The 24,371-nt window shown below is 42.3% G+C and overlaps 1 protein-coding gene across 5 annotated transcripts in view; it reads right to left on the bottom strand.

Annotated features, from left to right (window-relative positions):
• The window catches only part of OXR1 (oxidation resistance 1), a 388,393-nt gene that overhangs the window by 5,281 nt on the left and 358,741 nt on the right, over positions 1 to 24,371 (bottom strand). For 3 of the 5 annotated variants that reach the window (XM_018570890.1, XM_018570898.1, XM_018570912.1), the window contains 4 exons: positions 15,592 to 15,672; positions 8,049 to 8,174; positions 6,226 to 6,378; positions 3,216 to 3,311 (listed from right to left, as the gene is read on the bottom strand). In XM_018570890.1, the coding sequence (XP_018426392.1) occupies positions 3,216 to 3,311; positions 6,226 to 6,378; positions 8,049 to 8,174; positions 15,592 to 15,672 (456 nt within the window). The remainder of the gene's footprint in view (positions 1 to 3,215; positions 3,312 to 6,225; positions 6,379 to 8,048; positions 8,175 to 15,591; positions 15,673 to 24,371) is intronic. The other 2 variants (XM_018570903.1, XM_018570920.1) reach the window with 1 other exon arrangement.

Genomic DNA, 24,371 nt, shown 5'->3' with positions numbered 1-24,371 from the left:
TAAAACCACGGCTTGTTTTTGTAATAAAGAAATTGTTATCCGAAATATTTTTGTTAGAGGGGTCATGAAGGTGAGTGTTTATAGTAGACCTAAACTGCCAGATTCTCACCTGGATATCACATCGGGCTGATTCTAAACACTGCTGGATCTACCATGCTGTTGAGAGGACTAGCACACACATTCATTTATTTTGTGTGGGCTTTAAATACATTAAGTAGAAGAAAATAAACATAAGGCATAACATTTCCAGACTCCAGAAATCTAGACTGTAGAAACATTTAAAAAAGAAACAGGTTTTCCCATTTTATTAGTCACTGTAAACCTAAATGTGTTCTAATTAAGAACTAATTTAAACTGGTAGTAATCACCAGGGCTAGTCATGACTGATTAAGTGTAGGATCAAGCCTTAAGTTGCCCATACACCTTACGATTATCGGACAAAACTTTTCGTCTGATGATCGAATAGTCGTACGGCAGCCCCATCCTGCCCCGATGATCGCAAGATTAATTTAGCCGTAATTAACGAAAAGCACCTGGACGAAATGCGGTAATTGGTTTGCCGTATTTTCGTTTGCGCAAGCGCAGTGTAGATCGTACGACTTTTGACGGACGGAAAGGCCAGCAACCTTTACTACAATCGTACGATCTAGCAAAGTTTTAAAATATGCTTGACCGTCAAAAGTTGTACGATTGTACAGTACTGTCAGTCGGACACTGCAATGCATACATACGATTATCAGACGAAAAGTCGATCGCATACGAAAATCGTACGATAATCGTAAGGTGTATGGGCACCTTTAATCTTTCCCATACAGCCCGTCAAAGAGCCAATGTCTGTTTATTAAAACAGAAATAAATAACCCCGGATGAGTATCCGTGAGAAAACAAAGGGAAAATGTGGTGCGGAAAAAGGAGGGCCGAACTATAAAATGTGGAGGTGTCAAAAACCATGTGTTACCACTATTAGTTCATAAGATTCCAGCTGTCTTTCTTGAAATGAGGGTTATGAAATCACGACTTGGATCAGACCACTTCCTGGTGTCTAATGCAATCAAAATTCTACTGCACAGCAGGAATGCTATTGGCCGTTAAAATTCAATTCCAGCAATTCAGCGCCCTGAACAGGATGTCAAGGCAAGGAAGCTACAAATAAGTCAGCTCACTCACAAGGAATTTAGGCTGCATCCAAGAAACTGATCATAACTGTAACCTAGTGAGGATAAAAGTGCAGAAAGTAGGCACCAATGGATCCCCGCATAGAAGACTTAGATCTTGAGTCACAGCATCCAGGGATATGCAAATGCTGACATTATAGAAAAAGAGCAGTGTAATACTTGGCACCAATTAGAGGTGTCTGTGTGGCAATATATTGGGGCATGTTTACGCTCTGCCTTTTCCCAAAGATGAACTTGGAGTCAGAATGCAAAGGGTTCTGGTGGCGTTTCAAGGTTCTAGACGTAAGTATAGTCAACCATTGATCCGTCTCCCGCCTGTAAGGTAAATTTTGTTATAGCTGTGCATTTTGTTCAACCTTATCATCATAGTCATTAATTTTTCATCTCGTAGATATCCCCACTTTGACCTTTTTGTCTATAAACAATGTTTATTATTAACAGTAAGCAAAATGTGTTTTCTCTTCTCCCTACTCTTTTATTGCATTTTTAGAGGGTCAGTCCACTTATGTGAAACTTTTGCTAAAGTACCTGTTGGGCCTCATAATATAATGGCAATCCCAGCAATGAAATCTCCCTTGCAAAGATACTTGACTGTTTCTAGCCACCCACCTTGGCCAGCACCCTCCTTTGGAGGCAATTGAAACACTAGGCTTTCTTCTCCATCAGTACCTGACCTCACTAAAACCCTTTTGCCAGAATTGGCACAAATTCCCACAGACACACAATTCAAAATCTTATGGAAAGCATTCCCAGATGAATGGAGGCAGCACAATGGCTCAGTGATTAGCACTTCTGTCTTGCAGCGCTAGGGTAAGCAGTTTGAGTTCAGGTTCCGACAGCATAATATCTGCAGGTTCTCCCTGTGCTCGTGTGGGTTTCCTCTGAGTACCCTTGTTTCCTCCCACACGTCGGACACATGCTGGTAAGTTAAGTGACTCCTGTTTAAATTGGCACTAGTATGGGACCTTAGATTGTAAGCTCCTTGAGGGCAGGGACCGATATGAATGAATTGTATGTAAAGCTTTGGTAAAGACCTGTAGCCACAAAAGGGGAGGGACAACAATATATCAATGCCCATGGTTTTGGAACGAAATGTCTCAATAAGTGTATGGTGTGCACAAACCTATGGGAATATAGTGCACTATCCTTTTAAAGTGGTCTCTATAACTGGTTAGGATAGCATTATTAAAAGGAGAACTATGAGGTGAGTGCTTTTCACTCACCTCATAGTTCTAGCCGACCTTTGACAATGAGACTGTCACAGGTCGGCTCAGTAGATCGGGAGGTGAGCGAACACATACCGGCGTTCGCTCACCTCTCGATCCTGTCACGGCTCTCTGCCGTGACAGGGGAGGGGCTGGATTCCCCCCTCCCCGCTCCGATCCGCCAGCGCTGACTCTAGATAGGCAGAGCCAGCTGTCAGTCACGCAGCTGGGTGGATCCAGACATAATTGTCGGGATCCGCTTCACCTGCGGCGTCTTAGTATACCGCGAGCAGCAGCTCGCGGTATACTGAGCCTAGGGTGACGGGAGGATGCTAGTTTGTGTCCTCCCGTTACCCAAAGGAGAACTATGGGGAAAAGCCTTAACCCCATAGTTCTCCTTTAAAATGTAAATATTGGAACTTCTCTGAAGGCACACATTCTATGGATTGCATTAGAAACACAATGGCAATGCAGTTTCACCCTCCCTGACAAATGACAAAGCTCTATGAAGCAGAGATGTAATTATCATTTGCTGACACTACAATCCCAGGAATAGGCCTTATATTGCCCAGTAGCCCATTGTCTCTGCATCTGCAGTTACTGCATTAGTTTCCAGAGTTTTCTCAGGAGAATAGCTACAGTCACATGTGCTCAGAGGGGAAATATAAAGTGGGATCTTATTAGTAGTGGTTAAATGAATATGCACTGCTTGGCTTTCCTCTGTCCTGACATAGTAATGAGTCTATATTCCAAATTGGGTGTCCACCTGGGATACCATAAATAAGGCAACAGGAAAACAAGTAATTGACAGACCTATTATGGGGAATACACTCACCTGAAAGTCAGGACAAAATGTAAACAGGAAAGTCTCCCCGGTGCCATAGAAGCAATCACTCACTTTAAATGGCTCTGATGCTAATGCTCCAAAAATCTGTTTAAAATAAATAAATAAAATCACATTGCATATTGTAGAACTAAAGGCATCTCTGTATGTATGCAACCTCTCACCATTGGTTAATATCATGCCCTGAATCTTGAACATTCCAATAACAAGGTTCTGATTCTCACTACTTGCAGCCAGAATTCAAAGGGTGTGGTGGGCAGGGTTGTCTGCATTCCCCATAGTGTCTGGAAGCCCATCGGATTAGTCAGTGGCATAAGGTAGCATTAGCCATGGTCAGGAGACAAGTTATCGGACTGGGCATTGCTCTGCCTATGACCATGTGACATCACCATGTCACAACAAGCCCAGTCGATGATGAGGGTGACAATGGGCTATTGTGGCAGGGTGCTTAAGCAATGTCTCCTTGAAAAGGGGAAATTGTGAACGCAGGCTTTGGATGCCGGGATTAAAAGTTCAATAGTGCAGTTTCACACTGTGTCGAAGGTAAATAAAGAGAGCAATGTATTATTACTATTGAAACTGGATTGCATGTATGGTTTAAATTGTCCCATATTTTTACTTCATTATATAAAAATATCTAGTAGCGAATCACCAATAATGTGGTGGATGTTGGCTTAGGATAAAGATGAGCCCAATTCTTTCACCAAGGCCTATAAAGGTCATAGATAAAACTCAAGTTTGCACGTTTTAAAATTAAGTTATAAATGAACATATACAAAAAGGAAAAACTTTCAAAAGAAGGAGCTGATGTAAAAAAAGAAGCCTCTGGTCAAGATAGCAGACCTCACAGCTGGCTCACTTTTACATATATTTATATATAATTTATATTTGCCTAATTTTGTTTTACACTTTATTTAATTTTTTTTACACTTTGTTTTTTTTCTTGTCAGTTTATAGCAAGCAATCACTATGACTGCGTGATAAATTAACTTTTTTTAAAACATTTTATTTGGCTATTAATAACCTTAGAGCCTCATCCTGACTTTAGTCAGATTCAGATCTCACTAAAAGCTCTTTGATCGTGCCTAGACGATCAGAACTGATACATTTCACTCAAAAGATATACCTTGTATCTTTTGAGTGAAATGTATCTAAACATCGGGCTCTCAGCTGTCAAAACAAATAGCAGAGAGGTGAGGTGAGTCACTGCTACCCCTCTGCTATTTTCAGCTGTCAAATACGGGATCGCAAATTGCAGTCCTGTATTTGCATGTAACGGCTTCATTCTTTCATTACTGAAAGGAAGAAGCTTTTACAAAAAGTGAGACTCAATAGTGAGACATTCTTTAATGACTGGTAACTGCTGAGAATCAGCTGTTAGCAGCATTACAAAGCCTGATATAACTCGTCACGTACAGTGTACGTGGCCAGTCATATAGGAAGAAAGTGCCGGGACGTACTCTGTACGTCTCCCGTCACGAAGGGGTTAAAGTAAAACTAAAGGCTTCTGTATGACAGTCTAAACAAGGATCAAATCCAGTTACTATATAATACACATTCCGAAAAGTAAAAACCTTTCCCGAAAGAGCCAAATTCCCCTTCATTTGTCTCTCATGCTCCCCCTCTCAGACACTGCAGCTCACAGTGAGGTTTCAGCAGCAGAGATAGTGCTGTCAATCCAGAAAGCAAGGGGTAGACTAGGTGTGGCCAGGTGCTGATTGACAAGCTACAGGCTTGGAATAAGCAGTAACTGATGCTGGAAGCCACGCCCCCGCAACGTCATCTTATTCCACAGTAGTGCAAGCAGACAGTCTACATGAGTGGCAACTCTGCTCTGAATTCAGGAGCAGTGCAGCAGCATTGCCGCCCCATCACAGGAAGCTACTTTAGGCAGACTTCACTAGCAGGATCAGCAAGTGTTTGTGGGACTCTACTGGCGGACAATGAGAAACACTGTAAGCGCAGAAGCCTCAAGACAAAGTCACTGCGCTAAAAAGCTTACAACTTATACATAATTATACATAAACAATAAAGTGTCTAGTGATAGCCCCAACATAATATGCAACCTCCCCTATAGTTAAATTCAATTTCAAAACTGCATGTGCAATGTGTTGTGATCCAGATCACATGTGCAACTCCACAAATTGGTCTCAAAAAGACACACAAAAAAAGGCTCTTTAAGAGGATATGGCAGCAATATATAAAAAATGTTCAACATTCCAAAAAGGCAAACTGAAAGGAGATATTGACTGCAAAGGAGGTTGCCATCAGCTGTCCTGGGAGAGCAGGTCGCTAAGGATTTGAATCTGAGTGCAGTTTGACCATTTAATAGTGGTCAAAGGAGTCTGGTGAGTGTATTGATTACGCAGAAACACTAAGGATATCACACTAAGAAATACCTTTTTGGAATGTTGAACATTTGCACTTTATATATTGCTGACATCTCCTCTTAAAGAGCCTTTTTTTTTTGCCTTTTTGAGACCAATTTGTGGAGTTACACATGTGATCTGGATCACAACACATTGCACATGCAGTTTTGAGATTGTATTGAATTTAACTATAGGGGAGGTTGCATATTATGTTGGGGCTATCTCTAGGCACTTTATTGTTTATGTATAATTATGTATAAGTTGTAAGTTTTTTAGCGCAGTGACTTTGTCTTGAGATTGTAGAGAGTGACTTTAGGATTCACTTGTTTTCACTGCTGCTGACACATTGCATTGAAAGGAAACACCAAAAGCGCGGATTTTTACACACAATTGCAACCTATAATTAAGTACTTCAGCAAACAAAATCCAGCCAATTTTTTTAATAGAGTAGGTCAAGATTAGAACATCTGCTGGTCTTTTAATGTGGTGAGGTGAGGTCAAATGTTGCTAATGGAGCCCCAGATATCAGCAAAGTGCAATGAGGCTTCTAATCATTTCACATTCTATCTAAAACTAAAAATAAAAAAAGATTTTGGCTGAACATACACATTCAAGTAAATGTAATCTCTAACCTGGGCATCGCTGTCTTTAATCACCAGGAGGACAGGCGTGTCTAATCCCAGCATTGTCCTGTATAGCGTCTTCAGGCTCATTCCATGCTTTGCCGTGCTGTACACAAGTGTCCATGGGTAGCCAATTGTGCGAGGTGGGAGGTGCTTCGTGAGCTGTCAGAATAGACATCATTACATTGTACATGCACAACCCATTTTAAAATTAAGTGGAGAAATGATCTCTAGTTTTCTCTTATTTTATACTAAAACATTAGCCCTAGGGTTCGATCAAGAGAAAAAAATAAATATATATAAATATAAAAGCTCGGTCATCAGTTTAGAGTTAGCCATGAATATTGGCCTGATTGCATTATTGCTTTCACTCTGGAGCATGTGACAATACCTGCTAACATGTGTAGCAGGGGACTTTGTTTTTTGTGACAAGTGACTCCTCCCATATTGGACATTCTAAAGTTTTAATCAGACAAATGGTGCCTCCACATAGGCAGTATCTTTCTCTTTAGCTAAACCACAGTGTTCTAGGAATCCTTTATCACGTATGAAATGTTAATTTCTAAAACAAAGATTATAACATATTGTAAAGAACAACATAAATTAAATACATAAAAATTACCCAAACACAAAATGTTTGCTAAAGGTTGTGAGCGCAAAGCTAGATTTTACCTACATGTGACACTGCCACTCTCCATCCTGAAAAAAACTGGGAGCTGAAGGAGGGAAGGGAGGGCACAGTACATTAATGCATGAAGGGGTCCCAGAACAAACAGGGATTTTTAATTTTCATGAAAAGCCAATTATAAAATAATTCTGACAGAGGTACAATAAACCTAATTAGCATTTAACCGCTTCAGGACCGCCCATTGTAAAAAAAAGAAACGTCCTGTCGCGGTAATACCAAGAACACGGCTGCTGCTGCTTTTTTAAATTACATTTTAAAGAGTAGGCATTTGCTGTTTAAATCCAAGCAATCCGTTCGCTTGTACGATGCCCTCCCCCACCTCTGCCGCTGGCTTTCCCAGGCTCCGCTGTCCTCCTGTGCGGGCCCGGGAACCGACATGATGGGTCTCCCCTGACTGATCGGAGAGAGATCAACAGGCTTCCAGGCGCTGATCTCTTCTCCGATCACTGGACCAGAAGGGATGTGTATTTCATCACCTCCGGTGTCACTGTGTACATTCTCCGGTTCTTAGGGCCAGGTGAGAAAGCTGGGGACGCAGATCTCTGCTTCCTCAGCTTCTTTGGGGTCCCTAGGTGACATTGGGGGTCTGAAAGACCCCTGATGTCTCCATAAAGAGGACCTGTCACTTTCCAATTGCGATTACATAGGAATGTGATAGGAATAAAGTTGTGTAAAAAAAAAAAAGTGTGCTTTTTAAAGTCCCCCGCCTTGCACGCACATATAACGCAAACATGTGTCGGGTGCGCATAGTGCAAAAACTAAAATTGTGCCACACATTACATATCGTCGCAATCGTCAGAGTGAGAGCAATAATTCTAGGGCCATTTATAGCTGGTAACACTAAACTGATGAGCAGTGAAAGCTTTTAAAGCGTCACCTATGCTTTCAGAAAATAATTGTTTGGGGGTCTGAAGCTGTTTTCTAGCCAAAAATTCAGATTTTATCATGTGTCTGCAAACAGTAAGAAATTGCTCCGGACAGCAAGTGGTTAAACAACAGGATATGAAGTGCACAATACAATGGTAGTGAATAGTTTGAAAAGCAATCATGCAATCCAGGCAACTCTTCAATTTGCTCTCACATGGACAAATTTGCGTCTACATAAGGAAGAAACCCTTGTGCCACTTAAATAAAAACAGCCCACCTTTTCTATTTGGTCAGTTTGTAGAAGCTGGCTGGGGTCACTGAGGTTTGGTCTGAAAGCTTCGGGCTCCAGGTCAGCCTTAAAGCTCGTCGCTTGCTTGGAATTCACGTCTTCCCGTGTGGTAATCTACAAGACGGATGAATAAACAAGTTAACAAAAGAAGCAGGACACACAGACGACCGACATCAATGTATTTCAGAGTAATTGCCATGATTATGTGATTATCGCTCTATGCTCAATAGTGAATACTGAAGGTCAAGAAAAAGATCATATTATAATATATATTACCTTTCTACTGAGAACATTGCAATTACTGGACAGTTTGAGAGCAATATTTCTGAGAAGTCTGTGAAGGTTCTCATTTATCCAGGTCATAATATAGCTAGTAATAGACAATTCGACTGGAATTGTTTTGTAATGCAGATGACGTTTTGTAGCTTCTCCAAGTCACTTCAATTTTATGGGCCACATTGTGGAGAGAGCACAAATGGGTTGCGACGTGTGAAAACAGGCCATATACGTCAAAATGGAACAACCATCCCTGAACATGGGTGAAGACCTTCAACACTATTTGTCTTCCACATATAAAGCAGTTTTGCTAGCTCTACCCCGGTGTATTGAAAACAATTCACACCTTTATCCATGTAAAGTGAATGTTTAGCAGCTATGCAAGCTTCCTTTAACTAAAACAGGGTTGTCCCACAACTGTCACACCTGCCATAATGGACAATCAACATCTACACATTCCATGTTGATTCGATTAAGGCATAGGTGCCATATCTGTGGATAAAACAAAAAAAATCTTTCGGACACTCATCAGAACTTGATAAGGGTTGTGGACCAGTTACAAAATGTCTTCAACATTACAGAACAAATCTAGTGACTACTACTAGTTTTTTCTGAAAACTCAAAACTGGTATTGGCAGGTGATACCAGACACTACACCAAATATTTACTTCAAATTCAACAAATATGTTAAAACATGTGTTTCCCAGTAGAGCTGCAGCTAACGATTATTTTCAAAATCGATTATGTCGATTAGTTGTTGCAGCCCTATTTCCCAGGTGTCAGTCAATATACCTTTGTAATATTAAACATTCTTTATCTTGCATTATATACACAATCATTAAACACTTTACAACCTGTAAGGGGAATTGAAACACATTGGTGGCCCTGATTTATGGATGGATACTACCTTTTTTCGTGACTGTACTGTGTACTTAGAAGTATTTATACCTCCAATAGCAACAGTAGGACCAGCCATTTAGGCATCATAGAAAAGAAGAAATAGTATATTTTATTCCAGTCACTGTGGAATATACGTTTTCGTATATATGGTGGTCATGAGGTCCATAAGAGTATTTCAGTGGGGTACTTATAAGACTAGACCCTCCGTTCATGGCCCAGTGGCCCCCACCATCAGGATAATCCTCGTCATTGTGGATGTCTGTTGTCCGGATCGTGCCCATTTGAACAGCTTTAATCCTAATGAAGTAGCGAAACACATTGATGTATAACCACCCTGACTCCATAATTGAAGATAATGGATCTACTTTGGATTCTTTATGTGAAATGATAACCATGTGGAATATGTAATGGAAGTCAGCGGTGTGGAAGTCTCTGTTGTAACACGAGGGTCAACAGCTTCTAAAGTTTTTAATAATTTTTTATGGGTATACAATGTAAGATAAATAAAGAATTATTAATATTGAAAAAAAATATTGACTGACACCTGGAAAACCCAAATGCTTTAACTGATTTCCAAAAATTCAATATAAATTAGGGATGCACGATACATTTTTTTTGGTATCGAGTACTGATCATTTTTTTTCGGTACTCGCCGATACCGGCAGTCCCATTAAGAAAGCCAGGCGGCTTGTAATCACCTGCACCAGGTGAGGGAGCGGGCTGTCTGGCCAATCAGGAAGGGGGGCAAGTCATTACCCGCTTTCCCTGGCTTCCCGATTGGCCGGGAAGCCAATTCCTTGCTCCCTGGTGACGAGGGAGCATGGAGCCCAAATATTAGGTATCGGCACAGATACCGATACTAGTATCGGTATATCCCTGAATATAATAGTGAAATATGACTAACAGCTTGAATACTGGTCCACATTTCCTAAACAAATGCTTTAACTACAAGGCAGAATTGTAACACCTAAATGTTAAGTTAATGATGAATTATTCAGCATTAATATATTTTCTGCACTGGGGAAGATTAGCTTACAGTTAAGGATGCTATGTTACATCAGTGAATAGTCTGGATATATGTCTATAGTGTAGTTCTGCTCTGCTCATGTGCAATGTACTCTGAAATACAATACATTTAGAAAAAGAAGAATTTTCACACTGCATGCAATGATCTTCACAGACGCCATGCCTAAAAAAAAATTACCACTCCTTGCTGCAAATTCCTACTAAGCTGACTGCGATAATGGTTAAGCGATCCCGTTAAATTCATGTTTATTTTAAATACATTCAGCACTGCAAAACGATGAAAGTGACAGGTCCATGAACACAAAGAAACTGAACATCAACTCAACACAAACAACCTGGAACGAGTGTGTGCAGATCTTCTCTGGAATTAAATTCAAAGGAAAACAAATGCATCTTAAAATTTTAAAAAACATATTTGAATGTCCTATATCTGCATAAAGCAGCTCTGATGCAGCTTGCATGGACAAAAAGCTATCAAAAACGATAGACCTCTGCTTAAATGGATGGGCAGCGGCATGGCAAAGCCTTGCTTACCATGTTGTGGCTCAACTCTCAACTCAACCCAGAATACAGCTGGAATATAAGAAGGAGTAATTATGTACGGCTGAACATTTTCACTACAAGCCAGTATGTCAGACAAAGGACCTACAGCCCCATCAAAACTACATGCCGGGGGAGTATTCTAAGGCTTCAGGATGCCACAAGCTACATGGTTCTAATCCAGCTTTTTTTTTTACAGCAAAATGCATTTTTAAATGTTGACCCCTTTAGCTACTAAAAACTGGTTTAATTGCACCGAGCCTTTAGGATGGGAGAACGGTCAACTAAAACCAATAGTATAATTCATTAACTTGAATTAGTCATGCCTTGCATTCCCCAAGCGTAAAAAGCTGGAGAGTCTGATGGCTCTTCAAAGATCTCAAGTCTTTCAATAAACCCTTTATGAACATTTACAGGTATATTTTATTCAAAACATGGAATCTAAAAATTTTTTTTAAAAAGAAAAATCCTCAAGAGGGCATATGGGTAGAAGAACGCCACTGGTATAACATCAGTGCTCAGCAGATGAAGACATTGCTTTGTAGTAACGAGAAGTGGATCCAGATTTGTGATTTTCAGGAAACTGGGAGTTGTATTCAGCAACTGCTAGTAGCTTGTTGATTCAGATATGGTTCTGTTCTTTATCCCACAAGCAAAAACAAGGTAGAAAGGCATTTGTTTCCTATAAAAACCAGGTGATAACACTGTAAAGTAGTAACCTAGCAATAGACCAACTGGTTCTGTTCAGCAAATGTTTCAATGTAGTCTGAACCGTTGGTCAAAAACATTTCAGCAGAGTATATTCCACATGCGGCTGTATAATCTGAAAAGCAGCAGCTTGCCAGTTCATGCCACCCTTGTTCTCACCATTTAACCTTCGGGTAGACTGGGAATGGCATTTAAAACAGCATGATAAACTATTTGAAGCGTGCACCTGAAATCCTGATGTCAACGCAATTTACCTAGCAGTCTGCTGTCAAGGCTATAAGATAAAACCACAGGGAAGAGTACGTTTAAAGAATAACTAATCTTAACCCTTGCAGTGCGGCTATCCCCGCATGGCAAGGATTAACTGCTCATTTTCGTCTAGGGTGCAAAATAATAAAACGTATACTTACCTGAACCTCGGAGGCGGCTGGCTAATAGACTTATTCTTGCAGCCTCGCTCCCCCTCCACTCCGGCGGTCTAGGGTCCTGGGAATCATCACATGCAATACAGTGTATTTACATGAGGACTCCGAGGGACATTTCATCCCCAGAGAGGAGGAAGAGAGAGGCTACAGAGAGGTTCAAGACCCAGCCAGCTCTCAGGTTCAGGTGAGTATATATATATCTTTTTTATTTTACAACCTAGATGAGGCAGGGCCTTATTCAAATGTCTATCTCCAGGACTGTCTATACATTGCATTGGATAGATTTCTTTCATTGTTAAACTCTGGGTTATGTGGGGTCTGCTCTTATCTCTTGCAATATTTCACTGCAATTATGCATGTTATTTAATTTTTTTTTTTCTTAAATGTAACTCCAAATATCATTTTGAGCCTCGTCTGGGGCCCATAAGTATCCACCTCCATCTTGCTCCACAGGTGACAGCACATAGAATATTGGTACACTTGCCACCATCCAGTAAGATGAAGACTCACACCACGATTTTAAATGGCAGATCTGGGAATGGTGGACAGAGGTAAGGGAAATGTATACATTACACACTCTACTCCAGGGGTGGCAAATATAGAATTCATTTTTTAGGAGCTAGCTCCATTGACGACAACTAAAGAAAACCGCTAATGGGTGCCGACAGCATTGGCTACCAGGCTCCTGGGATTTGTCCAGCCCTGCCCTACTCTAATGATGCGATATGGAGCAATAGGTAATTCTCTTTGTAGCATTATACAGGGATTGAGCATTTTTGAATGACAGATCTCCATAGAAAGTATCAGAGATTATGTGTTCAAGCTTTAAAAGGCAAGATTGGGCAGTGAGCTGGGTAAAGTGTGCAACTTACTGACCAGCAATGACCCCTGTTATGAGACTGAGTTGCACTCATTGATTGCTCTGTAAATATGGAGTATGAAAATCGGATATGCAAGTATGATCCAGAAGATAAATTCATCATGGAAATATGGCACCCAGGGATTGTTGAGCACGGTCTATATACACACATACAATGCTGATGCCATAAATACAGTATGTGCTACAACTTTACCAATGTCTACTTCTACAACTAAGAGAAGGTGATTACACTGTCCTTGCATTCCACATACAGTACAGCAGGACAGTCCGTACACATGGCTTGTCATTTCAATTAAACACAAATGCTATGACAGTCAGCACACCAGAAAAAACAGACACTTCAGGAACAGAGTCAGCAGAATCAGCTCAACTGTGAAAGCATTTGTACTGTAAGCACGGAGGACCATGATCCAGCAACAGACTCAACATGATGACTTGGTGCTTAAATGTAGAACACAATAATGTGGTTTAAGGTTTGCTTTCATCAGTCGGCAACTGGAATAAAGAAAATAAACTAAAATGATCCATATGTCACAAAAGTGAATATGAGATTTAAGACACAGATTCTGAGACATATATATAAAAAATAAAAACATAAAACAAACAGAGACAAACCAGCACACAGTGAGAAAAGTTGTCATCACTGCAAAAGCAAAAATAAGAGACAGAGAAAAGAGATTCGACAATTTTGCTTGTTCTAGAAGAGCCCCAGCTAGCTAAGCTGTGCTGAATATTTCAAGACGTGCGAGATGGTATGCGTTAGAGGGCCAGTAAACCTCAATTACATAAAAGAGCAACCCACAATAGGTATACGTGTAAAAGCTTCTGAACTCAACTTGGCTTGAAAACATATGACCAGATTGTAGAGATAATTTCACTCCTGTTCTGTTTGCTGATCTCTCGGTTACTGACCCTAAGAGCGTGTTCACATGTTTGTTGAGTTGCGTTTTTATGCATGCCATCGTGCATGTATGGTGTTAAAAGGGCACAACTGGTTCCCATGTGCGCTGTTCATACCATACGTGTGGTGGTGTGCAGAAAAAAAAAACCCGCAACTCAACGGACATTAGCTAAAGACCTGTTTACTGATACCTGTGCAAAACTTTTTTGGAAAATTATCAGAAAACTGGGACAAAGTAACCATTTGTTGAGGCATCACTTTAATGCACATCTGGCTGTTTGATAATCCGACTGGTGGAATGGTGATCAGCTTTTTCTCAGGCTCTCCCCAAATCCACTTCATACCATTGCAGGGCCATGACTCCTTAACCTCCTTTGCGGTATTCCCGAGTGTAGCTCTGGTTACTTTTCCATACCATAAGCGGTAACCCCGATGGGGGGGGGGGGGGGCGGAACCGGCAGGATATTAAAAAATATATAAAAAACAACGAAAAAAATAAAATTATACGAAAAATGACACGAAAAAAGACAAAATCATACCGCCAGGGAGGTTAAAGTGACGCTAACCTCAGAAGTTAAATCTTATAGTTAAGGTATTCAAGTACCTTGACTATAAACAAAACTGGACCTTAGTTGTGCATCACTCGGCTGTAGATCCTCAAATCATCTCTCAATTGGTGCCGACACTGTCCTTCCTTCTGGAGGGTGGCTACTTTTGTTCCCCATGGTCCCTGTGTGTTGTAAAGTAGTCACCGCTCCAAGCTCTGATGTTTAGTTTACTAATGTGTATTGAGATTGTAGTCCATCACAGGAGTGAGCTTGGTGTGGTCACTACTTTACAACACACAGGGACCAAGGGGAACAAAAGTACCCACCCTCCAGAAGAGATGATTTGTGGATCTGCAGCTGAGTTATATACAAATAAGATACATTTTTATTAATAGTTAATGTACTTTGATGCATTTTTAAGGTTTAGTGTCACTGTAAGCAGTGAAAGTCACAAGTTAGCATTACAGCCAGGATACTGGCAGAGGGATCTTTACCGGTTTGGTTTCAATTTTTAAAGCTAGGAGGGCTGACATGCAAATAAGCCGACCTCGTAAACCCAAAACCCCACCACCTAGGAACATTCCAGTGATGTGCGTGAATCGTGATGCATCAGGAGGCTGACTGGAACAAGTAAGGTCAAATCTGATCTGGGTTACTGTCCCTTAGCTTTTAGTCCAATTCAGGCTTAAAGTATATTTCACAGAAGGGTTATATTTAGAGAAAATACATGGCTATATTATACTCCTAGTAGTTAGTGGCGGCTTTTTTTTTTTTTACCCGACTGTCGAGCTGCTTAATCAATGGCTGAAATACATAAATCTCCTCCGATTTACCTGCCATTCTGTTTAGCTAGTCTTTGCACACTATTTCCTGATTATGCGTTTCAGCTTCTTGTATCCTCAGTCTGTAGACAATGAATAAGCAGTGTGAAGATGCAAACTAATTATTCGCTAAGCAGGCTGGAGAAGAAAAGAAGCTGAACCAGGGAACAAAAGGTGTCACCTGTCTGGTTGTGCAGTGAGATGTGATAATCACAAGACTAACTGAACACAATTAGAAACTCTTTGGACAGTAAAACCGTTCCCATATACAGATTTTACCTGTGTATTAGGCCATTGGTCTGAAGTTATGCTTTAAATATTTGAAATTGTTGTTTCCAAGAACAAACTTTTTACATCTATATATACATATTTAGGAGTTATAGCCAAGGTTTAGTGACCCGATAAAGCTTATGCCATCTCGCAGCAGCTTTTCTAAGTCTCACTAAAGGACACTATAACGCAAGAGGCGGCTTTCCTGAAAATGGGGTAACTACTGAAGAGGGCACCTTGAGACGTCTGCAGAGAGTGCGCAGTTCTTCAGTATTTAGGGCATCGATCCTGCGGTGGTACTCAGCCACTGACACTACCTGAATATGGAGACAGGAAGACAATAATTCTACTGATAGCAGAGGAAGGAAACAACAAATGAAAGTTAGAAAAAAAGCAACAGAAGCAAGACACGGAGAAAAAAGAAACTCCAACATAATGTCTGAGGAATGGTTAACATTTATAATACTGCAATAACGATGGATGCTAGATTATTCATGCAAAGTATCCAGTTTCCAGATATTTCACAAAATCTGCTGAACTGCTGGCTCTGGGAATGAGAAATCATGTCACAGGTATCAGACACATAACACAGCCTCCAAAAAGTAGATATACGTTAGAAGATCCAGTGAGCCGATGACACAAAATGATTATGTGATAATATTGCAATTTTCTTTCCTACAGTATATATGAAAATGTCAATAAAACACATTATATGGCATAGAGATTGAGAACACCTGATCATCATATCTGCTATAAGGCCAAATGTATGTGGACACCCCTCCAAATTACTGAGTTCAGGTGTTTCCACTGAAGGGTATTGATAATGTTGAAAATACATTTTAATTATGCGCCTCTAACCTTGTGGTAACATTCTGGGAAGGGCCTGCTCTGTTCCTGCATGGCAGTGCCTTGTGCACAAAGTCAGGCCCATAAAGATATGGATTGAGGCGTCTGATGCTGAAGAACTCCAATGGCCTTCTCATCCAACGTTCATACCTGAACTCATGAGCACAGATTCCCACAGACACACTCCACAATCTGGGGGAAAGCCTTCCCAGAATGATGGAGGTTGTTAAAGCCACAACCATGATTTTGGCATGAGATGTCCAAAAGTTCACACCGATGTCAACAAACGTTTGGCCACATAGTGAATGGTTTTATAAAGCATGTTTCCAACAAAATTCATGGGGTTAGGCACCTCCCCTACAGATTTATTCATCCATTCCTGGCATTCTTGGTATATACTGTATACTTAACAGATAAATATTTAACATCCTGCAGAATCCAGTTGTTTTTTCTTCTCTTTTAACACTGCACCTCCACCCCGTCTTTATTGTTTACATTATTCCTGCATGCTGGTGAGTGGGCACCCCAAACTGATAGCATCTCTATGGTTCATCATGCACAGATTTTTTTAATCAAGTTTTATTGCAGGAACCGGGTGGAAAAAAATAAAAAAAAATTGGTGTCTGAAAAGTGACTGCAGCCAGTCAGATGCAGTCCCTGTTGCCAGGTTCTGATAGACACGGTCCCCGGTGGTCTGAAAACAATATAATACGAGGCTGATATTTTTGAGATTTTCAAAACATAGGTAGTTTACAAATTCTTTACTGTGCATGACTTAAAATTCAACTTCTTAAGAAACTTATGCGCAGCAGTTTCATTCCGCCAGGGCTATTCCAGCAGCCGCAAGACCCATTAGGAAGTGACGAGTCATGGAGCTGCAACGAGAGCACTACCGCGCTATGATTTTCAAGTTGGCTGGGACAAAGAACACCGTATGCAGAGGTTACACTCTTTATTTAGAAGCGGCCGTAGTTTGCTACCGGACGACATACATACTGGAAGGCACGCTACGGCAGTCACTCCAGAAAACGCGGCCAGTGTCCAGAAAATGATAAATGAGGACAACCGCTTTCGTTGCAGCTCCATGATTCGTCGCTTCATAATGTGTCTTGCGGCTGCTGAAATAGTCCTGGCGGAATGAAACTGCTGTGCATACGTTTCTAAGATGTTGAATTTGAACACATGCGCAGTAAAGAATTAGTAAACTTCCTAGGTTTTTTTTTTGGGGGGGGGGAATCGGGTAACTTCTGGTCAGCCCACAGGGCTAAGTGAGAAAAAGCTCACAGTGGCTTGGTGGTTAGCACTTCTGCCTTGCAGCACTGGGGGTCCCCGGTTTGTATACCGGTAAGGACTATCTGCTAGGAGTTTGCATGTTCTCCATGTGCTTGTGTGGGTTTCCTCCAAGTACTCCGGTTTCTTCCCACACTCCAAAGAGCATGATGGGAGGTTAATTAGCTCCTGCGTAAATTGGTCTTGTAAGCATGTGCAATAGGGATCTTATATTGTAAGCTCACTGATGTGAATGTGTAGTATGTAAAGAACTGTGTAAATCAGTGCTATATAAATACATGTAATAAATAGTAAAAGGTGTATGGCCAGCTAAGCCCCTTCTCAGGCAACAAAATATATTTGCTGCTCTTCAGATTCCAGATGACGCTGGAAGAACTATTGGGGGGAATTTATCAAAACTGGAGCAGACAAAATCTGGAGCAGATTTGCACTGCCACCAGTCAGCTTCTCTCTTCAGTTGCTCGGATAGGATTTGAAAATGAGACAGAGAAGCTGATTGGTGGCAGTGCAAATCTGCTCCAGATTATGTCTGCCCGTTTTGATAAATTCCCCTCTATGTCCTTGCTTCAAAGATGTACCCCTATACCTGCGTTGTTACAATGAGGCTCCCTGGATAATGTCACCTCAGAGCCCTGCCCTTCAGCACCTGTCATAAACCATCTACTAGTACAGGTTAGGTAATTCACTTTTCAAGCATGATCAGAGCAGCACTGGGGGTTACCAGTTTGAATCCCAGTCTGGACACCATCTGCAAGGAGTTTGCATGTTCTCACTCGGCTTGTGTGGGTTTCCTCCGGGTACTCCGGTTTCCTCCCACACTCCAAAAGATGTGCTGGAAAGTTGATTGTCTCCTGTCTAAATTGTGGCTGTATGTATGCATGTGAGATAGAGACCTTAGAGTGTAAGCTCCTTGAGGACGCGAACTGATGGGGATGTGCAGTATATAAAGCGATGTGTAAATTGTCGGTGCAGCCCTACCTAGAAGTCCTCTTAATAAAGTGATAAATCTGGTCACAAGGACACGTTGGGGGCTCAAGTAACAGTAAACTGAGTGGATATTCTGACATTCGCATAGTTGCAATATTTTTGTATAGTATTAGCAGTTTCCTGATCAAATGCTTCACCTAGAAGCTTTCTTAATAGAGAACCACACCTGATCTTATGCAGGCATTTGAATGATCAGTCCTACATGATTAAAGCTCAGGGCTAAGAAGCATCTTGTTGCTGCCCAATCAACTTCTTCACCTCATGGTCATAACACAGCCCCTGAGCATACATAATATCAAACACCCAGCTCTGTGGGTAAAAGGAAAGCAATAAAAAAATAACAACACACGAGGTTCTGTATTTGTTACCATCATGCTCACTTGGGAGCTGGGAGACGGTGAGCGTTATGAGCGACTGTCAGATCTCAGAGGTATCTCGGCTCAGACTCTCGGCTCCACAATGCTCCATAAACAAAAGTAAGTAAAGCTAATAATGGCGGCAAAATGCACAGGAAAACCTGCGCAATTTTAATTTAAAAGAGACCTGTGCCCAGACTATGGACATTAATTATTTACGTATGATTAACATGCAGTAAAAAAGTCTTCCCTGACCTCTCAAACGGCTTTAAATACGAAGTGATTCATTCTCAAACACCCCAAAGGCTCATTCACACCAGCGGGTGCAGGTTAAGGTGAACATAACGTACGTCTGCTGGTTGTACCTCTGAAGATGCACAGTGATCAGGATTATCAGAGACGACATTTCGTGGAAAGTGAGGAGGACGCAGAAAATTGTTAAGACGCAACAGGAAGGAGGTCTCGGCCCATACGGCTTCCTACTCCACCGCAGACCATTGTTATCGCCAAACCACACTGCACCATCCACAGCACACATTCAGCTAAAGATTCCTTAGCTTGCCTTGTTACAAATACAAGTGAATTACGCACAAATGTCTATGGAAAAATCACTTGGACCGGTCCTCCTGCATAACACTACACGAGTTAAAATGAACCTGTCATATAGCAAAATATTTGTGCAGGTAAAGGCCACAGGCAGACGCTGCCATTCTGTCTCATTCACTCAACACTGACATAGTTAGGCCCAAAACACGATAATTTTAAGTGACTCACTGAATTCAGAAATGAGCTTCTAGACCAGAGATATTGATGCCAGTGACATTTGGACTGTTGTGTACCATTAGACATTCTTTAAAAGGAGAACTATGGGGTTAGGGCTTTTCCCCACAGTTCTCCTTAGGGTAATAGGACACAAACTAGCGTCCTCCCGTCACCCTAAGCTCAGCATACCGCGAGCTGCAGCTCGCGGTATACTGAGACGCCGCAGCTGAAGCGGATCCCGACAATTATGTCTGGATCCGCAAAGCTGCGTGAGTGACAGCTGGCTCTGCCTACCTAGAGGCAGAGCCAGCTGTACCCGCCCCCTCCCCCATCCGATCCGCCAGCTAGCGCTGGCGGATCGGAGCGGGGAGGGGGGAATCCAGCCCCTCCCCTGTCACGGCAGAGAGCGGTGACAGGATCGAGAGGTGAGCGAACGCAAGTATGTGTTCGCTCACCTCCCGATCTACTGAGCCGACCTGTGACAGTCTCATTGTCACAGGTCGGCTAGAACTATGAGGTGAGTGAAAAGCACTCACCTCATAGTTCTCCTTTAAGTATTAGAAACTGATAAGAGTACACTACTGACTGTAACCTACCGTACATCCGTGGTCACGCCTTCCCAGGAAGTCTTCAGTCGCACGCTGGAGACAATGTGTTAAACTACAATATCCTGTACTAAGTGCCAAGTTTCCTTAAAGTAGAGGCAAACCCAAACAATGAACTTCTCTAATTAACTCCCTTTGTGTCTGTTAAATATATCATGGAAAGCTTTTGTCAGTTCAAGTTCAAAAAATATTTGATCCTCCTAGAAATCCAGCGCTGTCCTGTGTACTATGCAATGTTATCTCAAACAATGTTATCAAGAAGAGTGTTGGGACTACAGAAGCCCTCCCCTTTATTTTTCTAATGCACTTCCCGTCTTAGAGTGACAATGATGATCCCCTACAGATATAGAATAGGAAGTGTGTTACTAGCAGGATCACTGGAGTTTAAATAAAGGAAAAAAAAAAAGAAAGAATGCAGCCACTACATTTAAGGACTGATGAGCTGCAACGTATGACATTTTTTTTTCTTGGGTTTACATACAACTTTAAAGTGACTCTAAACTCAGGCGTTAAAGGAGAACTATGGGGTTAAGTCTTTTCCCCATAGTTCTCCTTAGGGTAACGGGAGGACACAAACTAGCCTTCTCCCGTCACCCCAGGCTCAGTATACAGCTCGCTGTATACTGAGACGCCGCAGTATACCGCGAGCATCTGCTTGCGGTATACTGAGACGCTGCAGCTGAAGCGGATCCCGACAATTGTGCCGGGATCCTCCCAGCTGCGTGACTGACAGCTGGCTCTGCATATCTAGAGGCAGAGCCAGCTGTACCCGCCCCCTCCCCCGTCCGTTCCGCCAGTCAGCGCTAGTGGATCGGAGCGGGGAATCCAGCCCCTCCCCTGTCACGGCAGAGAGCCGTGACAGGATCGAGAGGTGAGCGAACGCCTCCCGATCTACTGAGCGGACCTGTGACAGTCTCATTGTCACAGGTCGGCTAGAACTATGAGGTGAGTGAAAAGCACTCACCTCATAGTTCTCCTTTAAAAGAAAACTATGGGGTAAGTGTTTTTCCCCATAGTTCTAAGGGTCACATATACTAGCGTCCTCCCGTGACCCAAAGGTCAGTATATCGCGAGCTACAGCTCGTGGTATACTGAGACCACCAGAGCCGGAACGGATCCCGACATTAGTCGAGATCCACCCAGCTGCGTGAGTGACAGCTGGCTCTGCAAAATGCCGAAAGGCTCATCTTTCAGCCGAAATAGCGGTGCATCCCTGGTTTCTCTCCCTGCTCCCCGCGGGGAGGAGAAACTGTCACGGGAGGCCTAGCGGTGTGGGGGAGGAGAGTGATGTGAGCGGCCAGCGTCTCTCCTCCCGCACTGCTTCCTGTGACAGATTAGGAGAGCGGCAGAGTGGGGGGCGGAGACAGCTGTCAGATCAAGCTCTCCTCCCCGCACCGCTTGCTCAGCCTCCTGCGACAGCGAGTCAGGATGGAGAGCGAGTACAAACACTCAGAGATCCCTGAGTATTTGTAAAATAATTGAGGACAGAGTATGGTTACTATATCCTCAATTATGAATGAATGGGAAGTGATCTACATCACCTCCTGTTCATTCATGATTGCGGATATAGTAAACACACTATCTCCACAAGTTATTCGGTGCTGGGGCTCTAGAAAAAGAGATTGAGGACTCTGTCTTCAATTTCTTTATTTTAAAAGGGAAATAGACTCCCAATACTTACCCAAAGCCCCCAACAGTAAAGTTAAAAAAAAAAAAAATTGAAAAAAAAAAAAAGGTTAGAAAACTTTTTTTTTCGGTTTCGGCCTGACATTCTTTTGTTTTTGTTTTGAAAATTTCATTTTGGTGCACCTCTACTTGCAAACAATCATCTGTAAGCACTGTTTAGGTACTCCGACAGTGGAGTGCACTGCTGTCCGAATACAATGTACACAGCAGCAAGCTTTTTTTTATACCCCACAGGTAGAGTAGGGTGAACCCCTAAAGGGTGTACAGGAGCAGCCAGTCATCTTGGGAACAGCCAGGAACTATGGAGGGAAGGTTATACTGTCAGACTCCCCAACAGATCTAATCGAGCAGGTAACTCATTCCGCTGATCCTCATCCATGCGTGCTCCAGTCTCCAAGCAATCAAGAAAAGATTATTGGATTGTGCTCCACAGAAATTGGCTCTCCGCTACCGGCGCTGAAATTGCATTTCACAGCTTTCATATTTTAATATTTACATCCCTTCAACTAAAACATCAACTCTCCACAATTACTATGCAGACATGACACCTTTCATACATATAAAGAAGGACTTCAATGGAAATTATATTCCTATGTATATTAGAGTGGACCTTTCGCCACTCATTGTAAATGTTGACTGTTCCCCTTCCCCCTCTCTACTACACATTTGCCAAGAATGTTCATGTCTTGTGAAATGTAAATGGTTTTCTTAATGCTCCTCCACCATCCAACTCCCGCACTTGTCCTCTAGATAACAGCGATGAACCATCAGCTGCCCCACAGCCTGCTGGGATATTCATGTCACTTGTCCCAGGAGGCTGCAGGTTGGTAAGTGCCAAATTATTGCGACAGATATCAGCTACGCCGGCGCAAAATCTAACAATACTACAGACCCACTGAGCGATCAGTGGTATGTGATCTCGAACTATAGAGTCCGCATGTGCCACCTACAGTGCCTCACACTGGCTCTAAGGATCCAATCACACCTAAACATCAGTATTTCAGGTTTTTTTTTAAGCGTGATGACGCATGTTTGTCAAGCGTTTTTCCAAGCATTTTGTCACTTGTTTTTCAGCTTGTGCTGTCCTCCAGTTTTGTTTTGTTTTTTTTTGCAGAGGAAGGCTGGCTCTTGCATGACAAATAGCTCACAAAAAAAACAAAAACGCAAAAATGCTTGCGTCACACGTTTCCAGGCATTCCCATTGAAGTCTATGGGGTCAGAAGCACAGAAAAGTAGCTCATGTACTCTTTCCAGCAACAGGCGTTTTGCTTCCAGCGACATAATGCTCAGGTGTGAACAAGGGCAACAGAAAATATTAATTTAATGGTCCTCAGATGTAGTTACTACATTAGTTTTCTTTTTTCCACCTGCCAATAACTAGGGATGCACCGATACTAGTATCGGTATCTGAGCCAATACTGAGTACTTGTACTCGCCTAAATGCTCCCGATACTTATCCCGATACCGGAACTTCAGGTATCAGGAAGCCGAGTGGCGAGTCACTACACGCTGCCCAGCTTCCTGATTGGCCGGGAAGCCAGCTCTATGCTCCCTTGTCACCAAGCTGGACAGCGTGTAATGACTCGCTGCCCGGCATCCTGATTGGTTGGGAAGCTGGCCAAGTCAGGAAGCTGGGAGGCGAGTCATTACACTGCTTGGCCAGAAAGCCAGCTCCATGCTTCCTCATCACCTGGTGACGAGGGAGCATGTAGACAGCTTCCCAGCTAATCAGGAAGAATTGTCCCATTGTAATGACAATGGGACAATTCCTCAATGGGACTTGCGGTATCGGTGAGTACCGGGAAAAAATATATAAGTACTCTTACTCAATACCGAAAAACCGGTATCAGTGCATCCCTACCATTAACACACTTTTCTCTTTGCAGGAATATTTCCCCCTGTGTCTATGGAGGAAGCCATGGTTGTCCTATAGGATGTTAAATGCGACTGCCCTGGTCGATCTCCATTGCAGGTGGATTGGTGGAACTAGTCGTTTCTACAATGAAGAAAAAGTTCTTTGTGCGTTCTTTAAAAGAAGAAGTCTTGTGGGAGTAAAAATGTACTCTTCCCAATACTTAGTCCCTGTTCACACCTAGGTGGTTTGTAGCACAAATCTTGGAGCTACAAAACACTGAAAGCAAGGAATCCCATTGTATTGGATTTTAGTTTTTGGGTTTAGATACGCTCTAAAAACACATTTTCCTTGGCTGCTTCAACCCCGCCATTCTCTTTCTGCTTCGCCCACTCAGTCTTTTCCGATCCCCACACTACCCTCATTTTGTAAAGTGCTGAGCAGACTGTAGGCGCTATACAAATCCTGAATAATAATAATAATTACAATAAATGATAGTTTGGTAGTGGCTTACATAGTAAACCTTAGAAAGTAAAGTGTTGCTTTGGAGGTGTCCATTTAAATGATAGCAGCCATTGGGCCTGGTGCCCCCCCCCCCCCCCCCCCGCGCGCGCAAACCCCCCTTTCTTCAA

The sequence above is a fragment of the Nanorana parkeri genome, unplaced genomic scaffold (assembly GCF_000935625.1).
Source record: "Nanorana parkeri isolate BGI_ZX_2015 unplaced genomic scaffold, ASM93562v1 scaffold39, whole genome shotgun sequence".
Lineage (NCBI taxonomy): Eukaryota > Metazoa > Chordata > Amphibia > Anura > Dicroglossidae > Nanorana > Nanorana parkeri.
Note: the sequence above shows the minus strand (reverse complement) of the source record. Positions and strands in the feature narration are given on the sequence as shown.